We start from the raw sequence: 16,875 nt of genomic DNA on the forward strand, positions 1-16,875 counted from the left end.
TGCGGATCCGCAATTTGCACACCGCAAAACATCCAACGGTCGTGTGCATGAGCCCTAAGTATGCTACTTTTTTGCTACTTTTTAAAAAGTTGTGCTGATAAAATTGGAATCCGCCCCTAAAAAAATAAAAAAAAATGAAAGTATTAGGTTTAGACATGCATCAAACTTAACAAATAATGGGGGTCATCTATCAAAGACCGGCTTTTTACTCTGGTCTTTGATATCGCCTATGTTGCCAAAGGATGCTCATAATTTATGACAAGGCAGGCACCTCATCATAAATTCCAGGCTGGAATGCAAATTAAAAAAGAAAAAAGCTGGAAAACCCCCTAAGTTTTTTGGGGGCTTCTCTGTACTTGAAAAATGCCCAAAAAATATATATATCAACTGTAACAAAATAAAAGACACGACCATAAATTCTATGAAAAACATTTGAAAGTTATGCCATTTTTATTTATTTTTTTACTTTTTTTTTCTTATATTTTCAATTCTCCTTTTATAGATGTTTCAAAATAGAACACAAATTGAACAAGTGGTACATTGTTGTCAGGATGAACGATTGGCAGGAGTAACAAAGACATCATGTATCTAAGTATGTTGACAATGCACACAGATATTATAGACATATTGTACCAAAATATTAAAGGTAATAAATGTTTTGGGTGAAGGGGGCGTGCTAATAGGGGAGGTGGGAAGAGGACGGTGAGCGAGGGGGGGAGGGAAGGGGGGGCTCATAATGAATAGATATCTTATAATAGTTAATCGATTGTATCCTGAGGTTCATCAGCTAATTGTTGGAGGGGAAATGAGGTTGAGCTGAAAGTAATCCAATCTTTCCATATCGATTGTAACTTTGTATGTGAACGTAATTTCCAAGCCGAGAGTTCCTCCATGAGGAATATATAGTTGACCTTTTGTAGCCATTGAGATATACTGGGGGGGGGCTCGGCTGATTCCATCGCAGCGGGATTAGAGATTTTAAAATCACTTAAAGGGGTCCTGCAGTTTTTTTGAAACTGATGATCTATCCTCTGGATAGATCATCAGCATCTGATCGGCGTGGGTCGGACACCCTGGACCCCTGCCGATCAGCTGTTTGAGAAGGCGTTGGCGCTGGCAGTAGCACCGCGGCCTTCTCGCTGTTTACCGCAGGCCCAGTGACGTTATGACTAGTATCAATGGCCTAGACGGCGCTAAGCTCTGTTCACTTGAGGATAGATCATCAGTTTAAAAAAACTGCAGAACCCCTTTAAATATTAGTGTGTGTCTCCTGCATGATATACTGAGGCCAAGGATTGGCTGCAGTGGTAACATACTGTATATACAGCTAGATCACTGCTGCACCCTGTAAACAAAGACTAAGTGGTATATGTTATTTTTATTATTTTATCACATTTGGGGGCACTGGGGTGGTTTAAACAACCCCCTCCTACTGTGCTTATATTACATTTTGCTCGGCCAGCATTCTCCTAGGAATCCAGCAGGTGGCACTGTTGACTAAGCTGAAGATCCCTTTAGTTCCACGCCAGGCTCTACACAGGTTTGCCAACCAGAATTTTTCTTTTTTATAGACACCTTATCCCCAAATCACGGACAGACAACATTTTTTTACTGATAGATTGGAAAACTATACTTATAAGAACTCATTAATTTACCAGCATTTACTGTGAGCAGTAATTTGATGATAATTACCACAAAAATAGTCTAGTCATGTACCAACAGCCTAAAAAAAAAATCACTGATATATTTTTTCAAGGAAACAGGAAAAAAGTCACCTATTTTTACGGACTCTCCAGAAATTTCGGGACGGTTGGCAACCCTGGCTCTACATGGGCTGAGGACTTTTCATGTAAAGAATAACGTACCGTAGTTTCACAGTTTTCTCCTTTAAAATAAAATAAAAACTACATCTCAACCAGGGTGGATAAAAATCAATGATGTTTTTTTAAAAATCGAAAAAGATCTGATTTTTTTTACTTAAATCGGATTTTTTAATATAAAATGCTTTTTGGAGGAAAATATATTACCATCCAAAGGTTATTTCATTATGAAATAAAGATGACTTTTTTAATTATGTAGAATTAGGGTCCATTCACACGTCCTGTTTTTTTTCATCCTGAAAAACGGTCCGTTTTTTGCGGATCCGTTGTTCCTGAAAATGTTTCCGTATGTCATCCGTATGTCATCCGTTTTTGCGGATCCGCAAAAAACGGGAACATGTATACATTTCAATAATCAAATAAAGTTGTTTGGATTTCTTTGAAAAAAAATTGAAGAAAAAAAAAAAAAAAAAATTTGTTATGTGTTTCCAGGAACGGAATCCGCAAAAAACGGATGACATACGGAATGACATCCGAATGTCATCCGTTTTTTGCGGATCCATTGACTTTGTATTGTACCAGGATCCGATTTTTCAGGACAAGAATAGGACATGTTTTATATTTAAACGGACATGCGGAACGGAACAACGGAATGTGTGCTGTCCGATTTTTTCCAGGACCCATTGAAAATGAATGGGTCCAGATCTGGTCCTGATCTGTTCCTGAAAAAACGGAACAGATCAGGAAAGAAAAAACGGACGTGTGAATGGACCCTATGCTGCTCCCCCGCTCCCCACTACACTTTACCATGGCAAACAGGACTTTAGCGTCCTGGCAGCCATGGTAACCATTCAGAAAAAGCTAAACGTCGGATCCGGTAATGCGCCGAAACGACCTTTAGCTTAAGGCCGGATCAGGATTAATGCCTTTCAATGGGCATTCATTCCGGATCCGGCCTTGCGACAAGTGTTCAGGATTTTTGGCCGGAGCAAAAAGCGCAGCATGCTGCGGTATTTTCTCCGGCCAAAAAACGTTCCAGTCCGGAACTGAAGACATCCTGATGCATCCTGAACGGATTTCTCTCCATTCAGAATGCATGGGGATAATCCTGATCAGGCATAGAGCCCCGACAACGGAACTCTATGCTGGAAAAGAACAACTCAAGTGTGAAAGAGCCCTAAGAGAGCTGACATAGAGTTCTCTTAGCTTAGCAAAGCAGGAGCCTGCTCCGCTCAGCTAATCCTGGCATAGATCTGTGGTCAGAACACGTCAGTGGTGTACTGGGTGGGTTTCTCGGTATCTGCTCTTATTCTGTATATATGGACATTGCACAGTACCATATATCCTGTATACTGGGTGTACTTTTTAACCACTTAAGGACCACAGGTTTATACCCCCCTAGTGACCAGGCCCTTTTTTACAAATCGGCACTCCACAACTTTAGCGGTTTATTGCTCGGTCATGCAACTTACCACCCAAATGAATTTTACCTCCTTTTCTTCTCACTAATGGAGCTTTCATTTGGTGGTATTTTATTGCCGCTGACATTTTTACTTTTTTTGTTATTAATCGAAATTTAACTATTTTATTGCAAAAAAATGACATTTTTCACTTTCAGCTGTAAAATTTTGCAAAAAAAACGACATCCATATATACATTTTTCGCCAAATTTATTGTTCTACATGTCTTTGATAAAAAAAAAATGTTTGGGCAAAAAAAAAATGGTTTGGGTAAAAGTTATAGCATTTGCAAACTATGGTACAAAAATGTGAATTTCCGCTTTTTGAAACAGCTCTGACTTTCTGAGCACCTGTCATGTTTCCTGAGGTTCTACAATGCCCAAACAGTGGAAAACCCCCACAAATGACCCCATTTCGGAAAGTAGACATCCTAAGGTATTCGCTGATGGGCATAGTGAGTTCATAGAACTTTTTATTTTTTGTCACAAGTTAGCGGAAAATGATGATGATTTTTTTTTTTTTTTTTTCTTACAAAGTCTCATATTCCACTAACTTGCGACAAAAAATAAAAAATTCTAAAAACTTGCCATGCCCCTCACGGAATACCTTGGGGTGTCTTCTTTCCAAAATGGGGTCACTTGTGGGGTAGTTATACTGCCCTGGCAATTTAGGGGCCCAAATGTGTGAGAAGAACTTTGCAATCAAAATGTGTAAAAAATGACCGGTGAAATCCAAAAGGTGCACTTTGGAATATGTGCCCCTTTGCCCACCTTGGCTGCAAAAAAGTGTCACACATCTGGTATCGCCGTACTCAGGAGAAGTTGGGGAATGTGTTTTGGGGTGTCATTTTACATATACCCATGCTGGGTGAGAAAAATATCTTGGTCAAATGCCAACTTTGTATAAAAAAATGGGAAAAGTTGTCTTTTGCCAAGATATTTCTCTCACCCAGCATGGGTATATGTAAAATGACACCCCAAAACACATTCCCCAACTTCTCCTGAGTACGGCGATACCACATGTGTGACACTTTTTTGCTGCCAAGGTGGGCAAAGGGGCACATATTCCAAAGTGCACCTTTCAGATTTTGCAGGCCATTTTTTACACATTTTGATTGCAAGGTACTTCTCACACATTTGGGCCCCTAAATTGCCAGGGCAGTATAACTACGCCACAAGTGACCCCATTTTGGAAAGAAGACACCCCAAGGTATTCCGTGAGGGGCATGGCGAGTTCCTAGAATTTTTTATTTTTTGTCGCAAGTTAGTGGAATATGAGACTTTGTAAGGAAAAAAGAAAAAAAAAGAAAAATCATCATTTTCCGCTAACTTGTGACAAAAAATAAAAAATTCTAGGAACTCGCCGTGCCCCTCACGGAATACCTTGGGGTGTCTTCTTTCCAAAATGGGGTCACTTGTGGCGTAGTTATACTGCCCTGGCAATTTAGGGGCCCAAATGTGTAAGAAGTACCTTGCAATCAAAATCTGTAAAAAATGGCCGGTGAAATCCGAAAGGTGCACTTTGCAATATGTGCCCCTTTGCCCACCTTGGCAGCAAAAAAGTGTCACACATGTGGTATCGCCGTACTCAGGAGAAGTTGGGGAATGTGTTTTGGGGTGTCATTTTACATATACCCATGCTGGGTGAGAGAAATATCTTGGCAAAAGACAACTTTTCCCATTTTTTTATACAAAGTTGGCATTTGACCAAGATATTTTTCTCACCCAGCATGGGTATATGTAAAATGACACCCCAAAACACATTCCCCAACTTCTCCTGAGTACGGCGATACCACATGTGTGACACTTTTTTGCAGCCTAGATGCGCAAAGGGGCCCAAATTCCTTTTAGGAGGGCATTTTTAGACATTTGGATCCCAGACTTCTTCTCACACTTTCGGGCCCCTAAAAAGCCAGGGCAGTATAAATACCCCACATGTGACCCCACTTTGGAAAGAAGACACCCCAAGGTATTCAATGAGGGGCCTGGCAAGTTCCTAGAATTTTTTTTTTTTTTGCATAAGTTAGCGGATATTGATTTTTTTTTTGTTTTTTTCCTCACAAAGTCTCACTTTCCGCTAACGTAGGACAAAAATTTCAATCTTTCATGGACTCAATATGCCCCTCACGGAATACCTTGGGGTGTCTTCTTTCCGAAATGGGGTCACATGTGGGGTATTTATACTGCCCTGGCTTTTTAGGGGCCCTAAAGCGTGAGAAGAAGTCTGGAATATAAATGTCTAAAAATGTTTACGCATTTGGATTCCGTGAGGGGTATGGTGCGTCCATGTGAGATTTTATTTTTTGACACAAGTTAGTGGAATATGAGACTTTGTAAGAAAAAACAAAAACAAACAAAAAATTTCCGCTAACTTGTGCCAAAAAAAATGTCTGAATGGAGCCTTACCAGGGGGGGGGGGGGGGGGGTGATCAATGACAGGGGGGTGATCAATGACAGGGGGGTGATCACCCATATAGACTCCCTGATCACCCCCCTGTCACTGATCACCCCCCCTGTAAGGCTCCATTCAGACATCCGCATGTGTTTTGTGGATCCGATCCATGTATCCATGGATCCGTAAAAAATCATGCGGATGTCTGAATGGAGCCTTACAGGGGGGGTGATCAATGACAGGGGGTGATCAGGGAGTGTATATGGGTGATCACCCGCCTGTCATTGATCGATCACCCCCCTGTAAGGCTCCATTCAGACATCCGCATGATTTTTTACGGATCCATGGATACATGGATCGGATCCACAAAACGCATGCTGACGTCTGAATGGAGCCTTACAGGGGGGTTATCAATGACAGGGGGTGATCAGGGTAATCAGGGTGATCACCCCCCTGTCACTGATCACCCCCCCTGTAAGGCTCCATTCAGACATCCGCATGATTTTTTACGGATCCATGGATACATGGATCGGATCCACAAAACGCATGCTGACGTCTGAATGGAGCCTTACAGGGGGGTTATCAATGACAGGGGGTGATCAGGGTAATCAGGGTGATCACCCCCCTGTCACTGATCACCCCCCCTGTAAGGCTCCATTCAGACATCCGCATGATTTTTTACGGATCCATGGATCGGATCCACAAAACGCATGCGGACGTCTGAATGGAGCCTTACAGGGGGGTTATCAATGACAGGGGGGTGATCAGGGAGTGTATATGGGTGATCACCCGCCTGTCATTGATCACCCCCTGTAAGGCTCCATTCAGACGTCCGCATGTGTTTTGCGGATCCGATCCATGTATCCATGGATCCGTAAAAATCATGCGGACGTCTGAATGGAGCCTTACAGGGAAGTGATCAATGACAGGGGGTGATCAGGGAGTGTATATGGGTGATCACCCGCCTGTCATTGATCACCCCCCTGTAAGGCTCCATTCAGACGTCCGTATGCTTTTTGCGGATCCGATCCATGTATCCGTGGATCCGTAAAAATCATACGGACGTCTGAACGGAGCCTGACAGGGGGGGTGATCAATGACAGGGCGGTGATCAATGACAGGGGGGTGATCAGGGAGTTTATATGGGGTGATCAGGGGTTTATAAGGGGTTAATAAGTGACGGGGGGGGGGGGGTGTAGTGTAGTGTTTGGTGCGACTGTACTGACCTACCTGAGTCCTCTGGTGGTCGATCCTAACAAAAGGGACCACCAGAGGACCAGGTAGGAGGTATATTAGACGCTGTTATGAAAACAGCGTCTAATATACCTGTTAGGGGTTAAAAAATTCGGATCTCCAGCCTGCCAGCGAGCGATCGCCGCTGGCATGCTGGAGAGCCACTCGCTTACCTTCCGTTCCTGTGAGCGCGCGCGCCTGTGTGCGCGCGTTCACAGGAAATCTCGGCTCACGCGAGATGACGCCAATCGGCGTTAGTGTGACCTGGCAGCGCCGCAGCATTGACGCCTTTCGGCGTTAGCGAGACGGGAGGAGGTTAATATCAGATCTTATTCTGTATTTATGGACATTGCACAGTACCACTTCTCTTGTCCTGTATAATGGGTGAAATTAAATGTGATCTATATATATATATAGAGAAAGAAAGTCCGCAGCACTCCTTCAAGTAAAAAAGTGTAATTTATTCACACATGTCAGACAACGTTTCGGTCCTCTCACAGGACCTTTTTCAAGTCAAGTGACTTGACTTGAAAAAGGTCCTGTGAGAGGACCGAAACGTTGTCTGACATGTGTGAATAAATTACACTTTTTTACTTGAAGGAGTGCTGCGGACTTTCTTTCTCTATTGAATTTGTCCCATATCGAGGGACCACCGCGGGCACCCACACAGCTATATCTGCACTTGAGGGAGTGCTGCCTGACTCTTTCCATGTATATATATATATATATATATATATATATAGAGAGAGAGAGAGAGAGAGAGAGATACCTGACAAACGGTCCTGTCTATGATGAATGCTTCCTTCTTCCTTATGTAACCATCTGATCATAGACTCTCTTGATACATTTCCCAATGGCATACTCTTGATAACCTTTGTAATTTTTCAAATTCCTACTTTTCCATCCATTGTAAATATGGAGCCATTTTAACACATATAACAATTGTCATCCTTGTTTGCTTATGACCATTCCATGTGAGGATATGCCGTATTTTGCACAGGGGTCGTTCCCAGAAGGAATTTACAGATCCGGACATGCTGCCAATGGGCAAGCTTTACAACAGTGTATTTTATGCCAATGTCTTTTCACTAAAGTACATTGTGGTAGACCCAAAGGCAGGGGAGTAACTACCATAGCGTAGACCATGCAACTGCTATGGGACCCAGGGCAAGAGGGGGCCCAGTCTCAGTTGGGATTATCTCTTCTTGTACTGGAGGTGAAAACTTGGTCAGGACTCTACCCTCTAAAGGAACAACTTTTGGCAAATGAGGCATTGGAAAACTGGGCCAAGGGTCATTGAAAGGGGTTTAGGCAGAAACCGAAACCCTTCTGTCCTGTGTGGGGGACCGGGTTTGATCCTTGCTATGGGGCCCTTACCTCTCTATGTACGCCACTGCCCAAATGTGTGTGTGCAGCCAGCCAGTCGCAGGGGCAACACGTGAGGTGCACGGTGGACCGATGAAGGGCCAAATAGTATAACACACAGTTCATCAGTTTACTCACGGTTAGCAGAATGCCTCTCTGGGCTGGCAGCACAGTGTTGAGGTGGACAGCACGAAATCCTCCGGGGCACGCTCTGTGGTAGGAAGCATCAGCCAAGATGGTGGTTGAGGTGCTCTTGATGTTAGGGGTGCTTAGGGTGCTTGTTGCGGCTGAGTCCCTTGATGGTTTTTGTTGTGACGCCAGTACCGTTAATGGTGGTACAACCATAGGTAGTAATAATGAGGTAGACAGTGGTAAGATGCAACTCACAACTTTTACTTTGGATGTCTTTTAGTTGCAGCAGTACAAATATGCAGTCTCTAGATAATACAGAGTTAATTCTGCAAATCCACTGTTTCTAGGCTGTTTAGGTTTCTTGGTTTTGGAGCAGTGGGTTAGGTGTACCTGGTTCCTTTAGATGTGTGGGATCCTATTCCTTGTCTTTCCCTACAAGCTGAATATTTTAGACAGGAAAACTCAACTGTCCCTCAGAAGGTTGGTGTGGCTGCCAGAAGCTATAAGTCCTCCACCATGCAAAGGTGTCTGTGGCCCTCAATAATGTCTCTTATCACCAATGAATTCCTAGGAATGCTTGTTTCTATTCTAGGGAGGCAAACTCTTCTCCTACTGGTCAGGGATGCAAGTCTATAGTCCAGCTACAGAAGGAAAACGCTCTTCTGCGCCTCACATCTGAGTAAACACCTTCTAGCGAAGTTGGCTCCACTCACTAATCTGTGTCATGAAGTCTTCACTCTACATTTTCTCCCACTAATCTGATCTGACCTCCTCAGATCTGCTCTCTTCTCTGACTACAGTGGTTGGCAGGGCAGTCAGTGTAAAGGTTGCATTATTGGTTTTCTTTTTCATGAAAACACACAGAATTTTTCATACAGTGTAGTTACTTCCCTCATGGAAAATTGAGAAAAAAAGTTTAAAATAATAATATTTATTTCTATAGCACCAACATATTCAGAAGCGCTTTTATTCTGAATCGGCTGCAAAGGCTATGAATGTGGTTTTCAGTAGCACATGGAGCTCATTGCCCTGAAGAGATTATTCATCCCAAATCACCTTTCCAGATAGCTTACTCAGTCCCAACTCACATGAAAGAAGATCTGGCGATGTTTATTCGTCGTATGATCCGTAGAATGCAAGTTACAACAGGTAAAAGAACGATTCTTCCATGCAGGTATAGAGAATAGACACAGGTCAGATGAATTACAGCATTAAAATGGCTGATACAGCAAAGAGGGGGAGGAGACTGAGCAGCATGCAAACTAAGGAATGCCACAAGAGACAAACTAGATAGGCATTAAAGAGACAGTACATAATAAAAAATAATATCATGTAACATGACACTCCCCGCCTGAAATCTTTAGATTTCAAAGTCTATTACATATATAAAGATAAGTCCAACTTGAACCTGTAGGGGAAGAAACGTTAAAGGTAAAACTGGTGTGTAAACCATAGATACGAGATACCCGCAAACACAAGAAGGTATGCAGTAAATGAACAATGAAACATGACGTCCAAAAAACAGATGGCTTGAGTCCTGCGGTCTATCGTTTGTAATGGTGGGACTTCAACAGTAGCACAGTCAATAGTGATAGTGATATTCTCCCCGCCATAACAGGTATAGCCGGTACTCCTGCCTAAGTCACTCACTTGGGAGAAGAAGCACCAATTCCGTGATTGGTCGTGAGAAAGTCCGAGCAGAACCTCCTTTAGTTATCTTAACTTCAACCTTTCGAACCTTTCCGTCATCGCTGGGCATTACGCCTGTTACAAGACCCATAGGCCACTCATTGCGACAGACTTCTTTATCTTTCAGAAGAACAAGGTCTCCTACTTTGAGGTTAGGCTTGGGTGTTTGCCATTTGGAACGGCTTTGAAGGGTATGCAGGTACTCCATTCTCCAGCGGTGCCAAAACACATTGGCTAGGTGTTGCACCCGTTTCCATTGACGCCTGAGGTCTTCAAATAGGCCACTGCAGCTATAGCTTCAACTGATGCATCAGAGAAAATATGGATTTCCCTCTGGACAGCGGCTGAGATGGAGACTGGGGCATAGCAACGTGGAATTTGGAGCTGTTCTAATGTCTTCAGAGAACCTCTCCATTTCTCCCATCTTCGTTGTTTCTCAATAGGTAACGGAGTGTCCCAATCTATGTTATCAGTAGTAAGCTGTCTTAATAACATCTTACCTTGGATGGTGACTGGGGCTATAAATCCCAGTGGGTCGTAGATGCTGTTCACTACGGACAAGACTCCTCTCTTGGTGAAGGGTTTGTCACAGGTTGACACCTGGAAGGCGAATGTGTCTACTTTGATGTTCCACAGCAGACCTAGACTTCTCTGCATAGGGGGTGCGTCTGACCCAAGGTCAAGGTCTTTCACACTGGCAGCATAGTCCTCAGGGTGAAATGCATTCATTAGCTCTTGGCTGTTAGATATAATTTTGTGAAGTCTCAAGTTTGCTACAGCTAGCATCTCTTTTGTTCTGGTAAGAAGATTAATTGCTTCTTTAGCAGTAGGAAAGGATTTGAGCCCGTCATCTACGTAAAAGTTCCTTTCAACAAATTGACGAGCATCGGATCCATACTCAGCTTCTCCAAGCTGAGCTGTCTTTTTTAGTCCATAGATTGCTACAGCTGGGGAAGGGCTGTTCCCAAAGACATGTACCCTCATTCGGTAATCAATTACCTCTTTGTTGATGTCGTTGTCCTTGTGCCATAGAAACCTGAGGTAATTCCTGTTATCTTCCTTGACGATGAAGCAGTGGAACATTTGTTGAATGTCGGCCATCACCGCTACAGGTTCTTGACGAAAGCGAATTAGGACTCCAATGAGGTTGTTGTTCAAGTTAGGCCCTGTGAGGAGCATGTCGTTAAGTGAGAAGCCTTCATGTTGGGCACTGGAGTCAAAGACAACTCTGATTTGGTCTGGCTTTCGTGGGTGATACACACCGAAGGAAGGGAGGTACCAGCATTCTTCTCCTTCTTTCAATGGGGGTGCGGGTTCGGCATGACCCCTGTCAAAGATATTCTGTATGAAGTCCACAAAATGTCTTTCCATCTCTGGCTTCCTGCTTAAGGTACGCTTTAAGGAGGAGAATCTTTTGACTGCTTGATGTAGATTGTTTGGTAGCTTCTCTCTCGGGAGGCGAAAGGGTAGGGGTGCTACCCAGCTATTGGAATCTTCCTGAAAGAACTCATTGTCCATTACTTTAAGGAATTCTTTGTCTTCTGCCGAAGGAGCCAACTTGTCGTCTTCACTGCTTACATTGAAAACTGTAGAACCAAAGCTGTCATCGTAGGTGGGGGAAAGGTTTGTGTTGCGATGTTGCAACTTGCAGCTAGTTACCTTCTCCTTCACCCAGTAGTGATGTGGGCATGGCTCAAAGTGAGTATTACGACCATTTGGCAATACATTTGTCTTGAATGAAGAAATGTTAGTAGGCCTTTTCATTTTGCCTATACAGACGTTGCCTATGATGACCCAGCCTAAGTCCAGGTACTGGGCGAATGGGGCCTCTGGAGGTCCGCTGACCTGCCTGTGTACCTTGTGGAGCCTTAGAATATCTCTTCCCAGCAGAAGAAGGATTTTAGCATCTTTGTCAAGTGGTGGGATTTCACTGGCTATTGACCTTAGATGAGGGTGGTAGAAGGCAACTTCTGGTGTAGGTATTTCTTCTTTGTTGGCTGGTATCTGGTTACACTCTACAAGTGTAGGTAAGGGTAATTGTAGGTTATTTTCTAGGGAGGACACAATAAATCCATGAGCCCTTCTTCCAAAAACCTCTGTAGTTCCACTACAAGTGCCTAAGGTGTAAGGGTGAACCTCTCCTTTTGTGCAAAATAGATCGAACAGTTCGGATCGTGCAAGCGATCGATTGCTTTGATCGTCTAAGATAGCATACACCCTTAAAGTCTTTTCTGGCTGATCCTTGTGATGAATATTCACTAGGCATATTTTAGCGCAAGATTTGTCACAGTGGTCTTCCCCACAGACTTCAGTGCACGAAGAAAATACCATGGTGGAATTAGGTACGTGATCTGTACTCTTCCCGCTGTGGTTCTGCCCAGGAGGAAGGTCTGCATGTTGTGAAGGATTGGACTCAAGGGGATGGAGTGCTTGCACATGGTCCTCGGAACCGCACTCTATGCACTTGATAGGAGTTTTACATTCCTTGGCAAAGTGATCGGTGGAAGCACAGCATCTATAACATACCCCAAAAGTCTTTAGGAGTTCCTTTCGTTCTTGTAGGGGCTTCTTTCTGAAACCGATACATTTTTTGAGGGGATGAGGCTTCTTGTGGATGGGACATAATCGGTTTGGGTTTTCGATCTTGCCGCTCTTGTTTGGGGCGGGAGTGGGAATAATGTCTGTCTTCCTAACGGACACGGGACCTCTGCGGTTCCTGTAGCTAGTATGTAGGTTGTCACCTTTAGGTGAGGGAGTATTGAACTCTTTGAATGCAAAACTAGGATCGTTCTTGGTGTCAGCAATGTTCCTGACGAAATTGCAGAAGTAGGAGAACGGGGGAAAGGAAACCTTGTTTTCCCGTTTGTATGATGACCCAACTTGGATCCACTTTTCTTGTAGGCCATGCGGAAGCTTGCAAATGATAGGGTTAACTCCTCGAGCAGTGTCCAGGTAACTGAGGCCAGGTAGCTTAGGGTCAGTTTTGGCAAGCTGGACTTCGAGAAGAAGGTCGCTGAGTCTCTGGAACTCTATATTGTCCTTACCAGATATCCTTGGGAAATTTTCCAATCGTTTGAGCAATGCATTCTCTATGGCTTCAGGACTACCGTAAGTCTGTTCTAGACGCTCCCATGCTGCGGTGAGACCTGCAGTTGGATTGTCGATGTAAACTGACCTGAGGCTCTTGACACGTTCTGTTGACTGTGGGCCAAGCAACCCGATCAGCAGATCCAGCTCACGATCGGCAGTAAGACCGATACCGCCTAATGTAGTTTTGAAAGCGGCTTTCCAGCTTCTATAATTTTCAGGATGGTCGTCGAAGTTTACTAGGCCTGACTTGGCGAGTTCATGTCGAAGTAAGTACTTTACTACCTCTGTTGTATCGGTTGCCTCTGACTTTACATAGGAGGTTGCTGGTTGATTGTTGTGGATCGCATTGTTTATGGTATCGTTGCAAAGAGACGTGGGAAGATATGGTGCAGCAAGGGCATTCAGCTGAATTGTTGGGTGAAGGTCTGGAACAGTACTGTTAGCAGGAGGCTGGCGACTTGCTTGCGGCTTAGTGTGCCATTTTGTGACATATGCGGGATCAGCATGACAGTCGGGAGCTGCACTGGGGTGGGTTTGCATGTAGGAAGTGGCTGGAACGGCTTTTACCTGATGATGTGGTGAAGTCCTTGCGTTGCCGTGAAACGTGGAGGTAATTGAGTGTTCACTGCTGTGGTTTAGAACATAGTTCTTAGTGCGTTCAAAAGGATCTGCTACATCTGCCTTGACGCTGACCCTTTCGCTAGCATTTTCATCTGCACCGATAGCTTGTTCCAAAACCTTTAGTTTTGCTGCAGCTGCCTCGTAGTTGCTCTGTTCCTTTAAAGCTTCAATTGCTGCCCTTTGACGTGCCGTTTGAGCTTCTATTGCTGCCTTTTGATGCGCTGCCTCGGCTTCCATTACTGCAACCTCGGTCTCCAAATCTGCTCTCTTTTTTGCATATGCGGCCCGTACCTTGATAGCCTCTGCTTCGGCGCGGGCATTCATTAGCTGTTCACTAAGCGTTGAGTGCTTTGAACTTCGGGATCTAGAGGAACCTTTAGAACGTCTGGTGGATACAGATTTGTGAGATACAGTGTCCCGTGGCAGCATTAATTTTGCTTCTGCCTTTGCTTTAGTTCGCTGGATAAAGCTTTCTCTTTCCTCATTAAGAAGCTGGGCATTGTTAAGTTGCTCTAAGGACTCCTCAGTGTTGATGCTTTGCAGAATAGTTTTATATTTGTTGCTTGTAGTCTGGTACAGTTCGTATGAAGCAGAGAGATGCTTTATGGCGCCCTCTAGTTGCAGTACCTCATGGCTGGGACATGAAATCACATCAATGTGGGTGAGGATTTTATCCCAAATCTGCTTCAGACTGGTTGCTAGTTCAGTTCTCATGGATTCATAGTTCTCTTTAACCTTCCAAGTGGGTTTCACAGAGCGTTTGGTCGATGCAGTGAACTCTGGGTCCTCATCCTGACTTTCTCTGTGTGAAGCATGCTGTGGTGTTTCATCACACACTGAGCCCTTTCCACTCATGATGGCCTGCAGTACACAGGCTTGACTGTAGCAGTGAAGAGGGTCTGTATACTGTGAGGAGCTGTAACAAGCTGTGCTGGGGTTGTATGCAGAATTCTCGTGCAATACACACAGTTACACTTCACTATGATCTGTCCTGTGACGCAGTTATCTCTGTGCAGGCTGCTGGATACGTTCTTTTACTATTCTGAATCGGCTGCAAAGGCTATGAATGTGGTTTTCAGTAGCACATGGAGCTCATTGCCCTGAAGAGATTATTCATCCCAAATCACCTTTCCAGATAGCTTACTCAGTCCCAACTCACATGAAAGAAGATCTGGCGATGTTTATTCGTCGTATGATCCGTAGAATGCAAGTTACAACAGGTAAAAGAACGATTCTTCCATGCAGGTATAGAGAATAGACACAGGTCAGATGAATTACAGCATTAAAATGGCTGATACAGCAAAGAGGGGGAGGAGACTGAGCAGCATGCAAACTAAGGAATGCCACAAGAGACAAACTAGATAGGCATTAAAGAGACAGTACATAATAAAAAATAATATCATGTAACATGACAGCTTTAAAATCAGATAGTTAATGTACAAACAAAATAATACATTCTTAGCAACAACGATATATATAGGACCTGAACTTTATCCCCATCTAGTGGCGGGATGTATAAATTACACCTAATAGGCCTGTTAACAGGGATTTTGCAGAAACATACATACGAAATCATGCATTACAACCTAGTGCTTTTAATAATGTAAAAAGTGCTTTTTAAGCAGTGCCCACACACACGTAGTGGGACGCTGCATGTGTGCTAAAGCAAAGGGAAGCATGCAGCGGTGGCCTATGTGTACAGTACACAGAATATACTCTGATAAATGGAATACTTAATGCAACAAAATACTTAAAATTTTTAGGACACCATGCCAACTCTACCTAATGCTCTAAAGTCACCATTTCTGAGTTTGCATTTTTGGTCTCTTTAAAGCTGTTCACTCAGATAAGAGTAAGTACTTCAGTAGTTTATATCAAAGTAATAAATTGTGACCAATTAAAAAGATTCACTTACACGGATATCATTATTAGGTACATTATATGGAAAGCGGCCAAATTGTATATTGATGAATTCAAAGTCGCATCAATATTTGTTACAGCGACACTATCTTTGAAAAACAGCTGTGCGTTTGGGCATTTTTCCAGCTCCGTTCTCTGCAGAGAGAGACATGTTAAATATTGCTTGATGCATGCAAAGAAGCATTGATCTTGTTGCTAAATTATGCAGAATATTTAAAAAAAAATTCTTTGGATGAAAAAGAGATTCCAAGTTTTACTGCAAATTGTCCTTAAAATATAACTTGTAAATCTAATAAACTTAGAGGTTATGTTAATGAAGTCTAAAGAATTTGAAAGTTTGCCAAAATTATTTTGATAATTGTTTAATATTGGCCACATAAAAAATTTGTAACAAATGTCATCAGACTGATAACATTCTAAAGGTTGTCCTTAAAGGCGTTATCTAAGACAGACCTCCCAGAGTGGCCGACCTGTGGTGGAGATCACACTTACCTGGTCCCGACTGCTGGGTTTGGTGTCTAACGCTCCCGGGCCAGCTCTTCCTCTACCTGCCATGCAAAGATCAACAGCCATTGACGAGAGCTCACGTCACTGCTAAAGCCGTGAATTGCAGGCTGCAGCTGTGACTGGCTGCAGCATGACCAGTTGTCCTGACACAAGGGGAGCAGGTCACTGATGCAGCCTGATTGGTTGCGGTTGTCACGTGTCCCTCCATTGATGGATGTGGATCTCAGAGTGGCCGGGAGACGAAATGCTGGCCTGGGAGTTTTAGACACAGAACTCAACGACAGGGGACAGGTAAGTACAGTCTCTACTGCAGGTCATGCAGTACCTCACACCTCAAGGTATCTGCAATTGTTCTATGTAATTCAATGTTATTTATATGTTATATTGTAATGTCATGTACATCAGCAACGATAAGGTATGGTTAGGAATAGGACTTACCATCCTATTCCTCTTCTCTTGGTGGGAGTAGGCTGGCCTGATTTCCTTACAGGAGGGGGAGTCCTAGAGAGAGCTAACTAGACTAGTTAGAAGTGAGGAAGCATGGACATCTGCTCCCACTCCAAGGGTCTTTTGGGGCCAAAGAATCAGCTCAACTGTGAGGAACACTGTTCCAGGGAAACTGAAGGTCCAAGACTGTGGATATTCTT

At 43.6% G+C, this 16,875-nt stretch overlaps 1 protein-coding gene across 1 annotated transcript in view; it reads right to left on the bottom strand.

The window, feature by feature from the left end:
• The window catches only part of LOC122944157, a 67,740-nt gene extending 53,615 nt beyond the window's left edge, over positions 1 to 14,125 (bottom strand). The window contains exon 1 of the mRNA XM_044302387.1: positions 9,490 to 14,125. Within this exon, the coding sequence (XP_044158322.1) occupies positions 10,325 to 14,125 (3,801 nt within the window). The 3' untranslated portion in view covers positions 9,490 to 10,324. The remainder of the gene's footprint in view (positions 1 to 9,489) is intronic.
• Positions 14,126 to 16,875: the final 2,750 nt, after the last annotated feature.

The sequence above is a fragment of the Bufo gargarizans genome, chromosome 7 (assembly GCF_014858855.1).
Source record: "Bufo gargarizans isolate SCDJY-AF-19 chromosome 7, ASM1485885v1, whole genome shotgun sequence".
Lineage (NCBI taxonomy): Eukaryota > Metazoa > Chordata > Amphibia > Anura > Bufonidae > Bufo > Bufo gargarizans.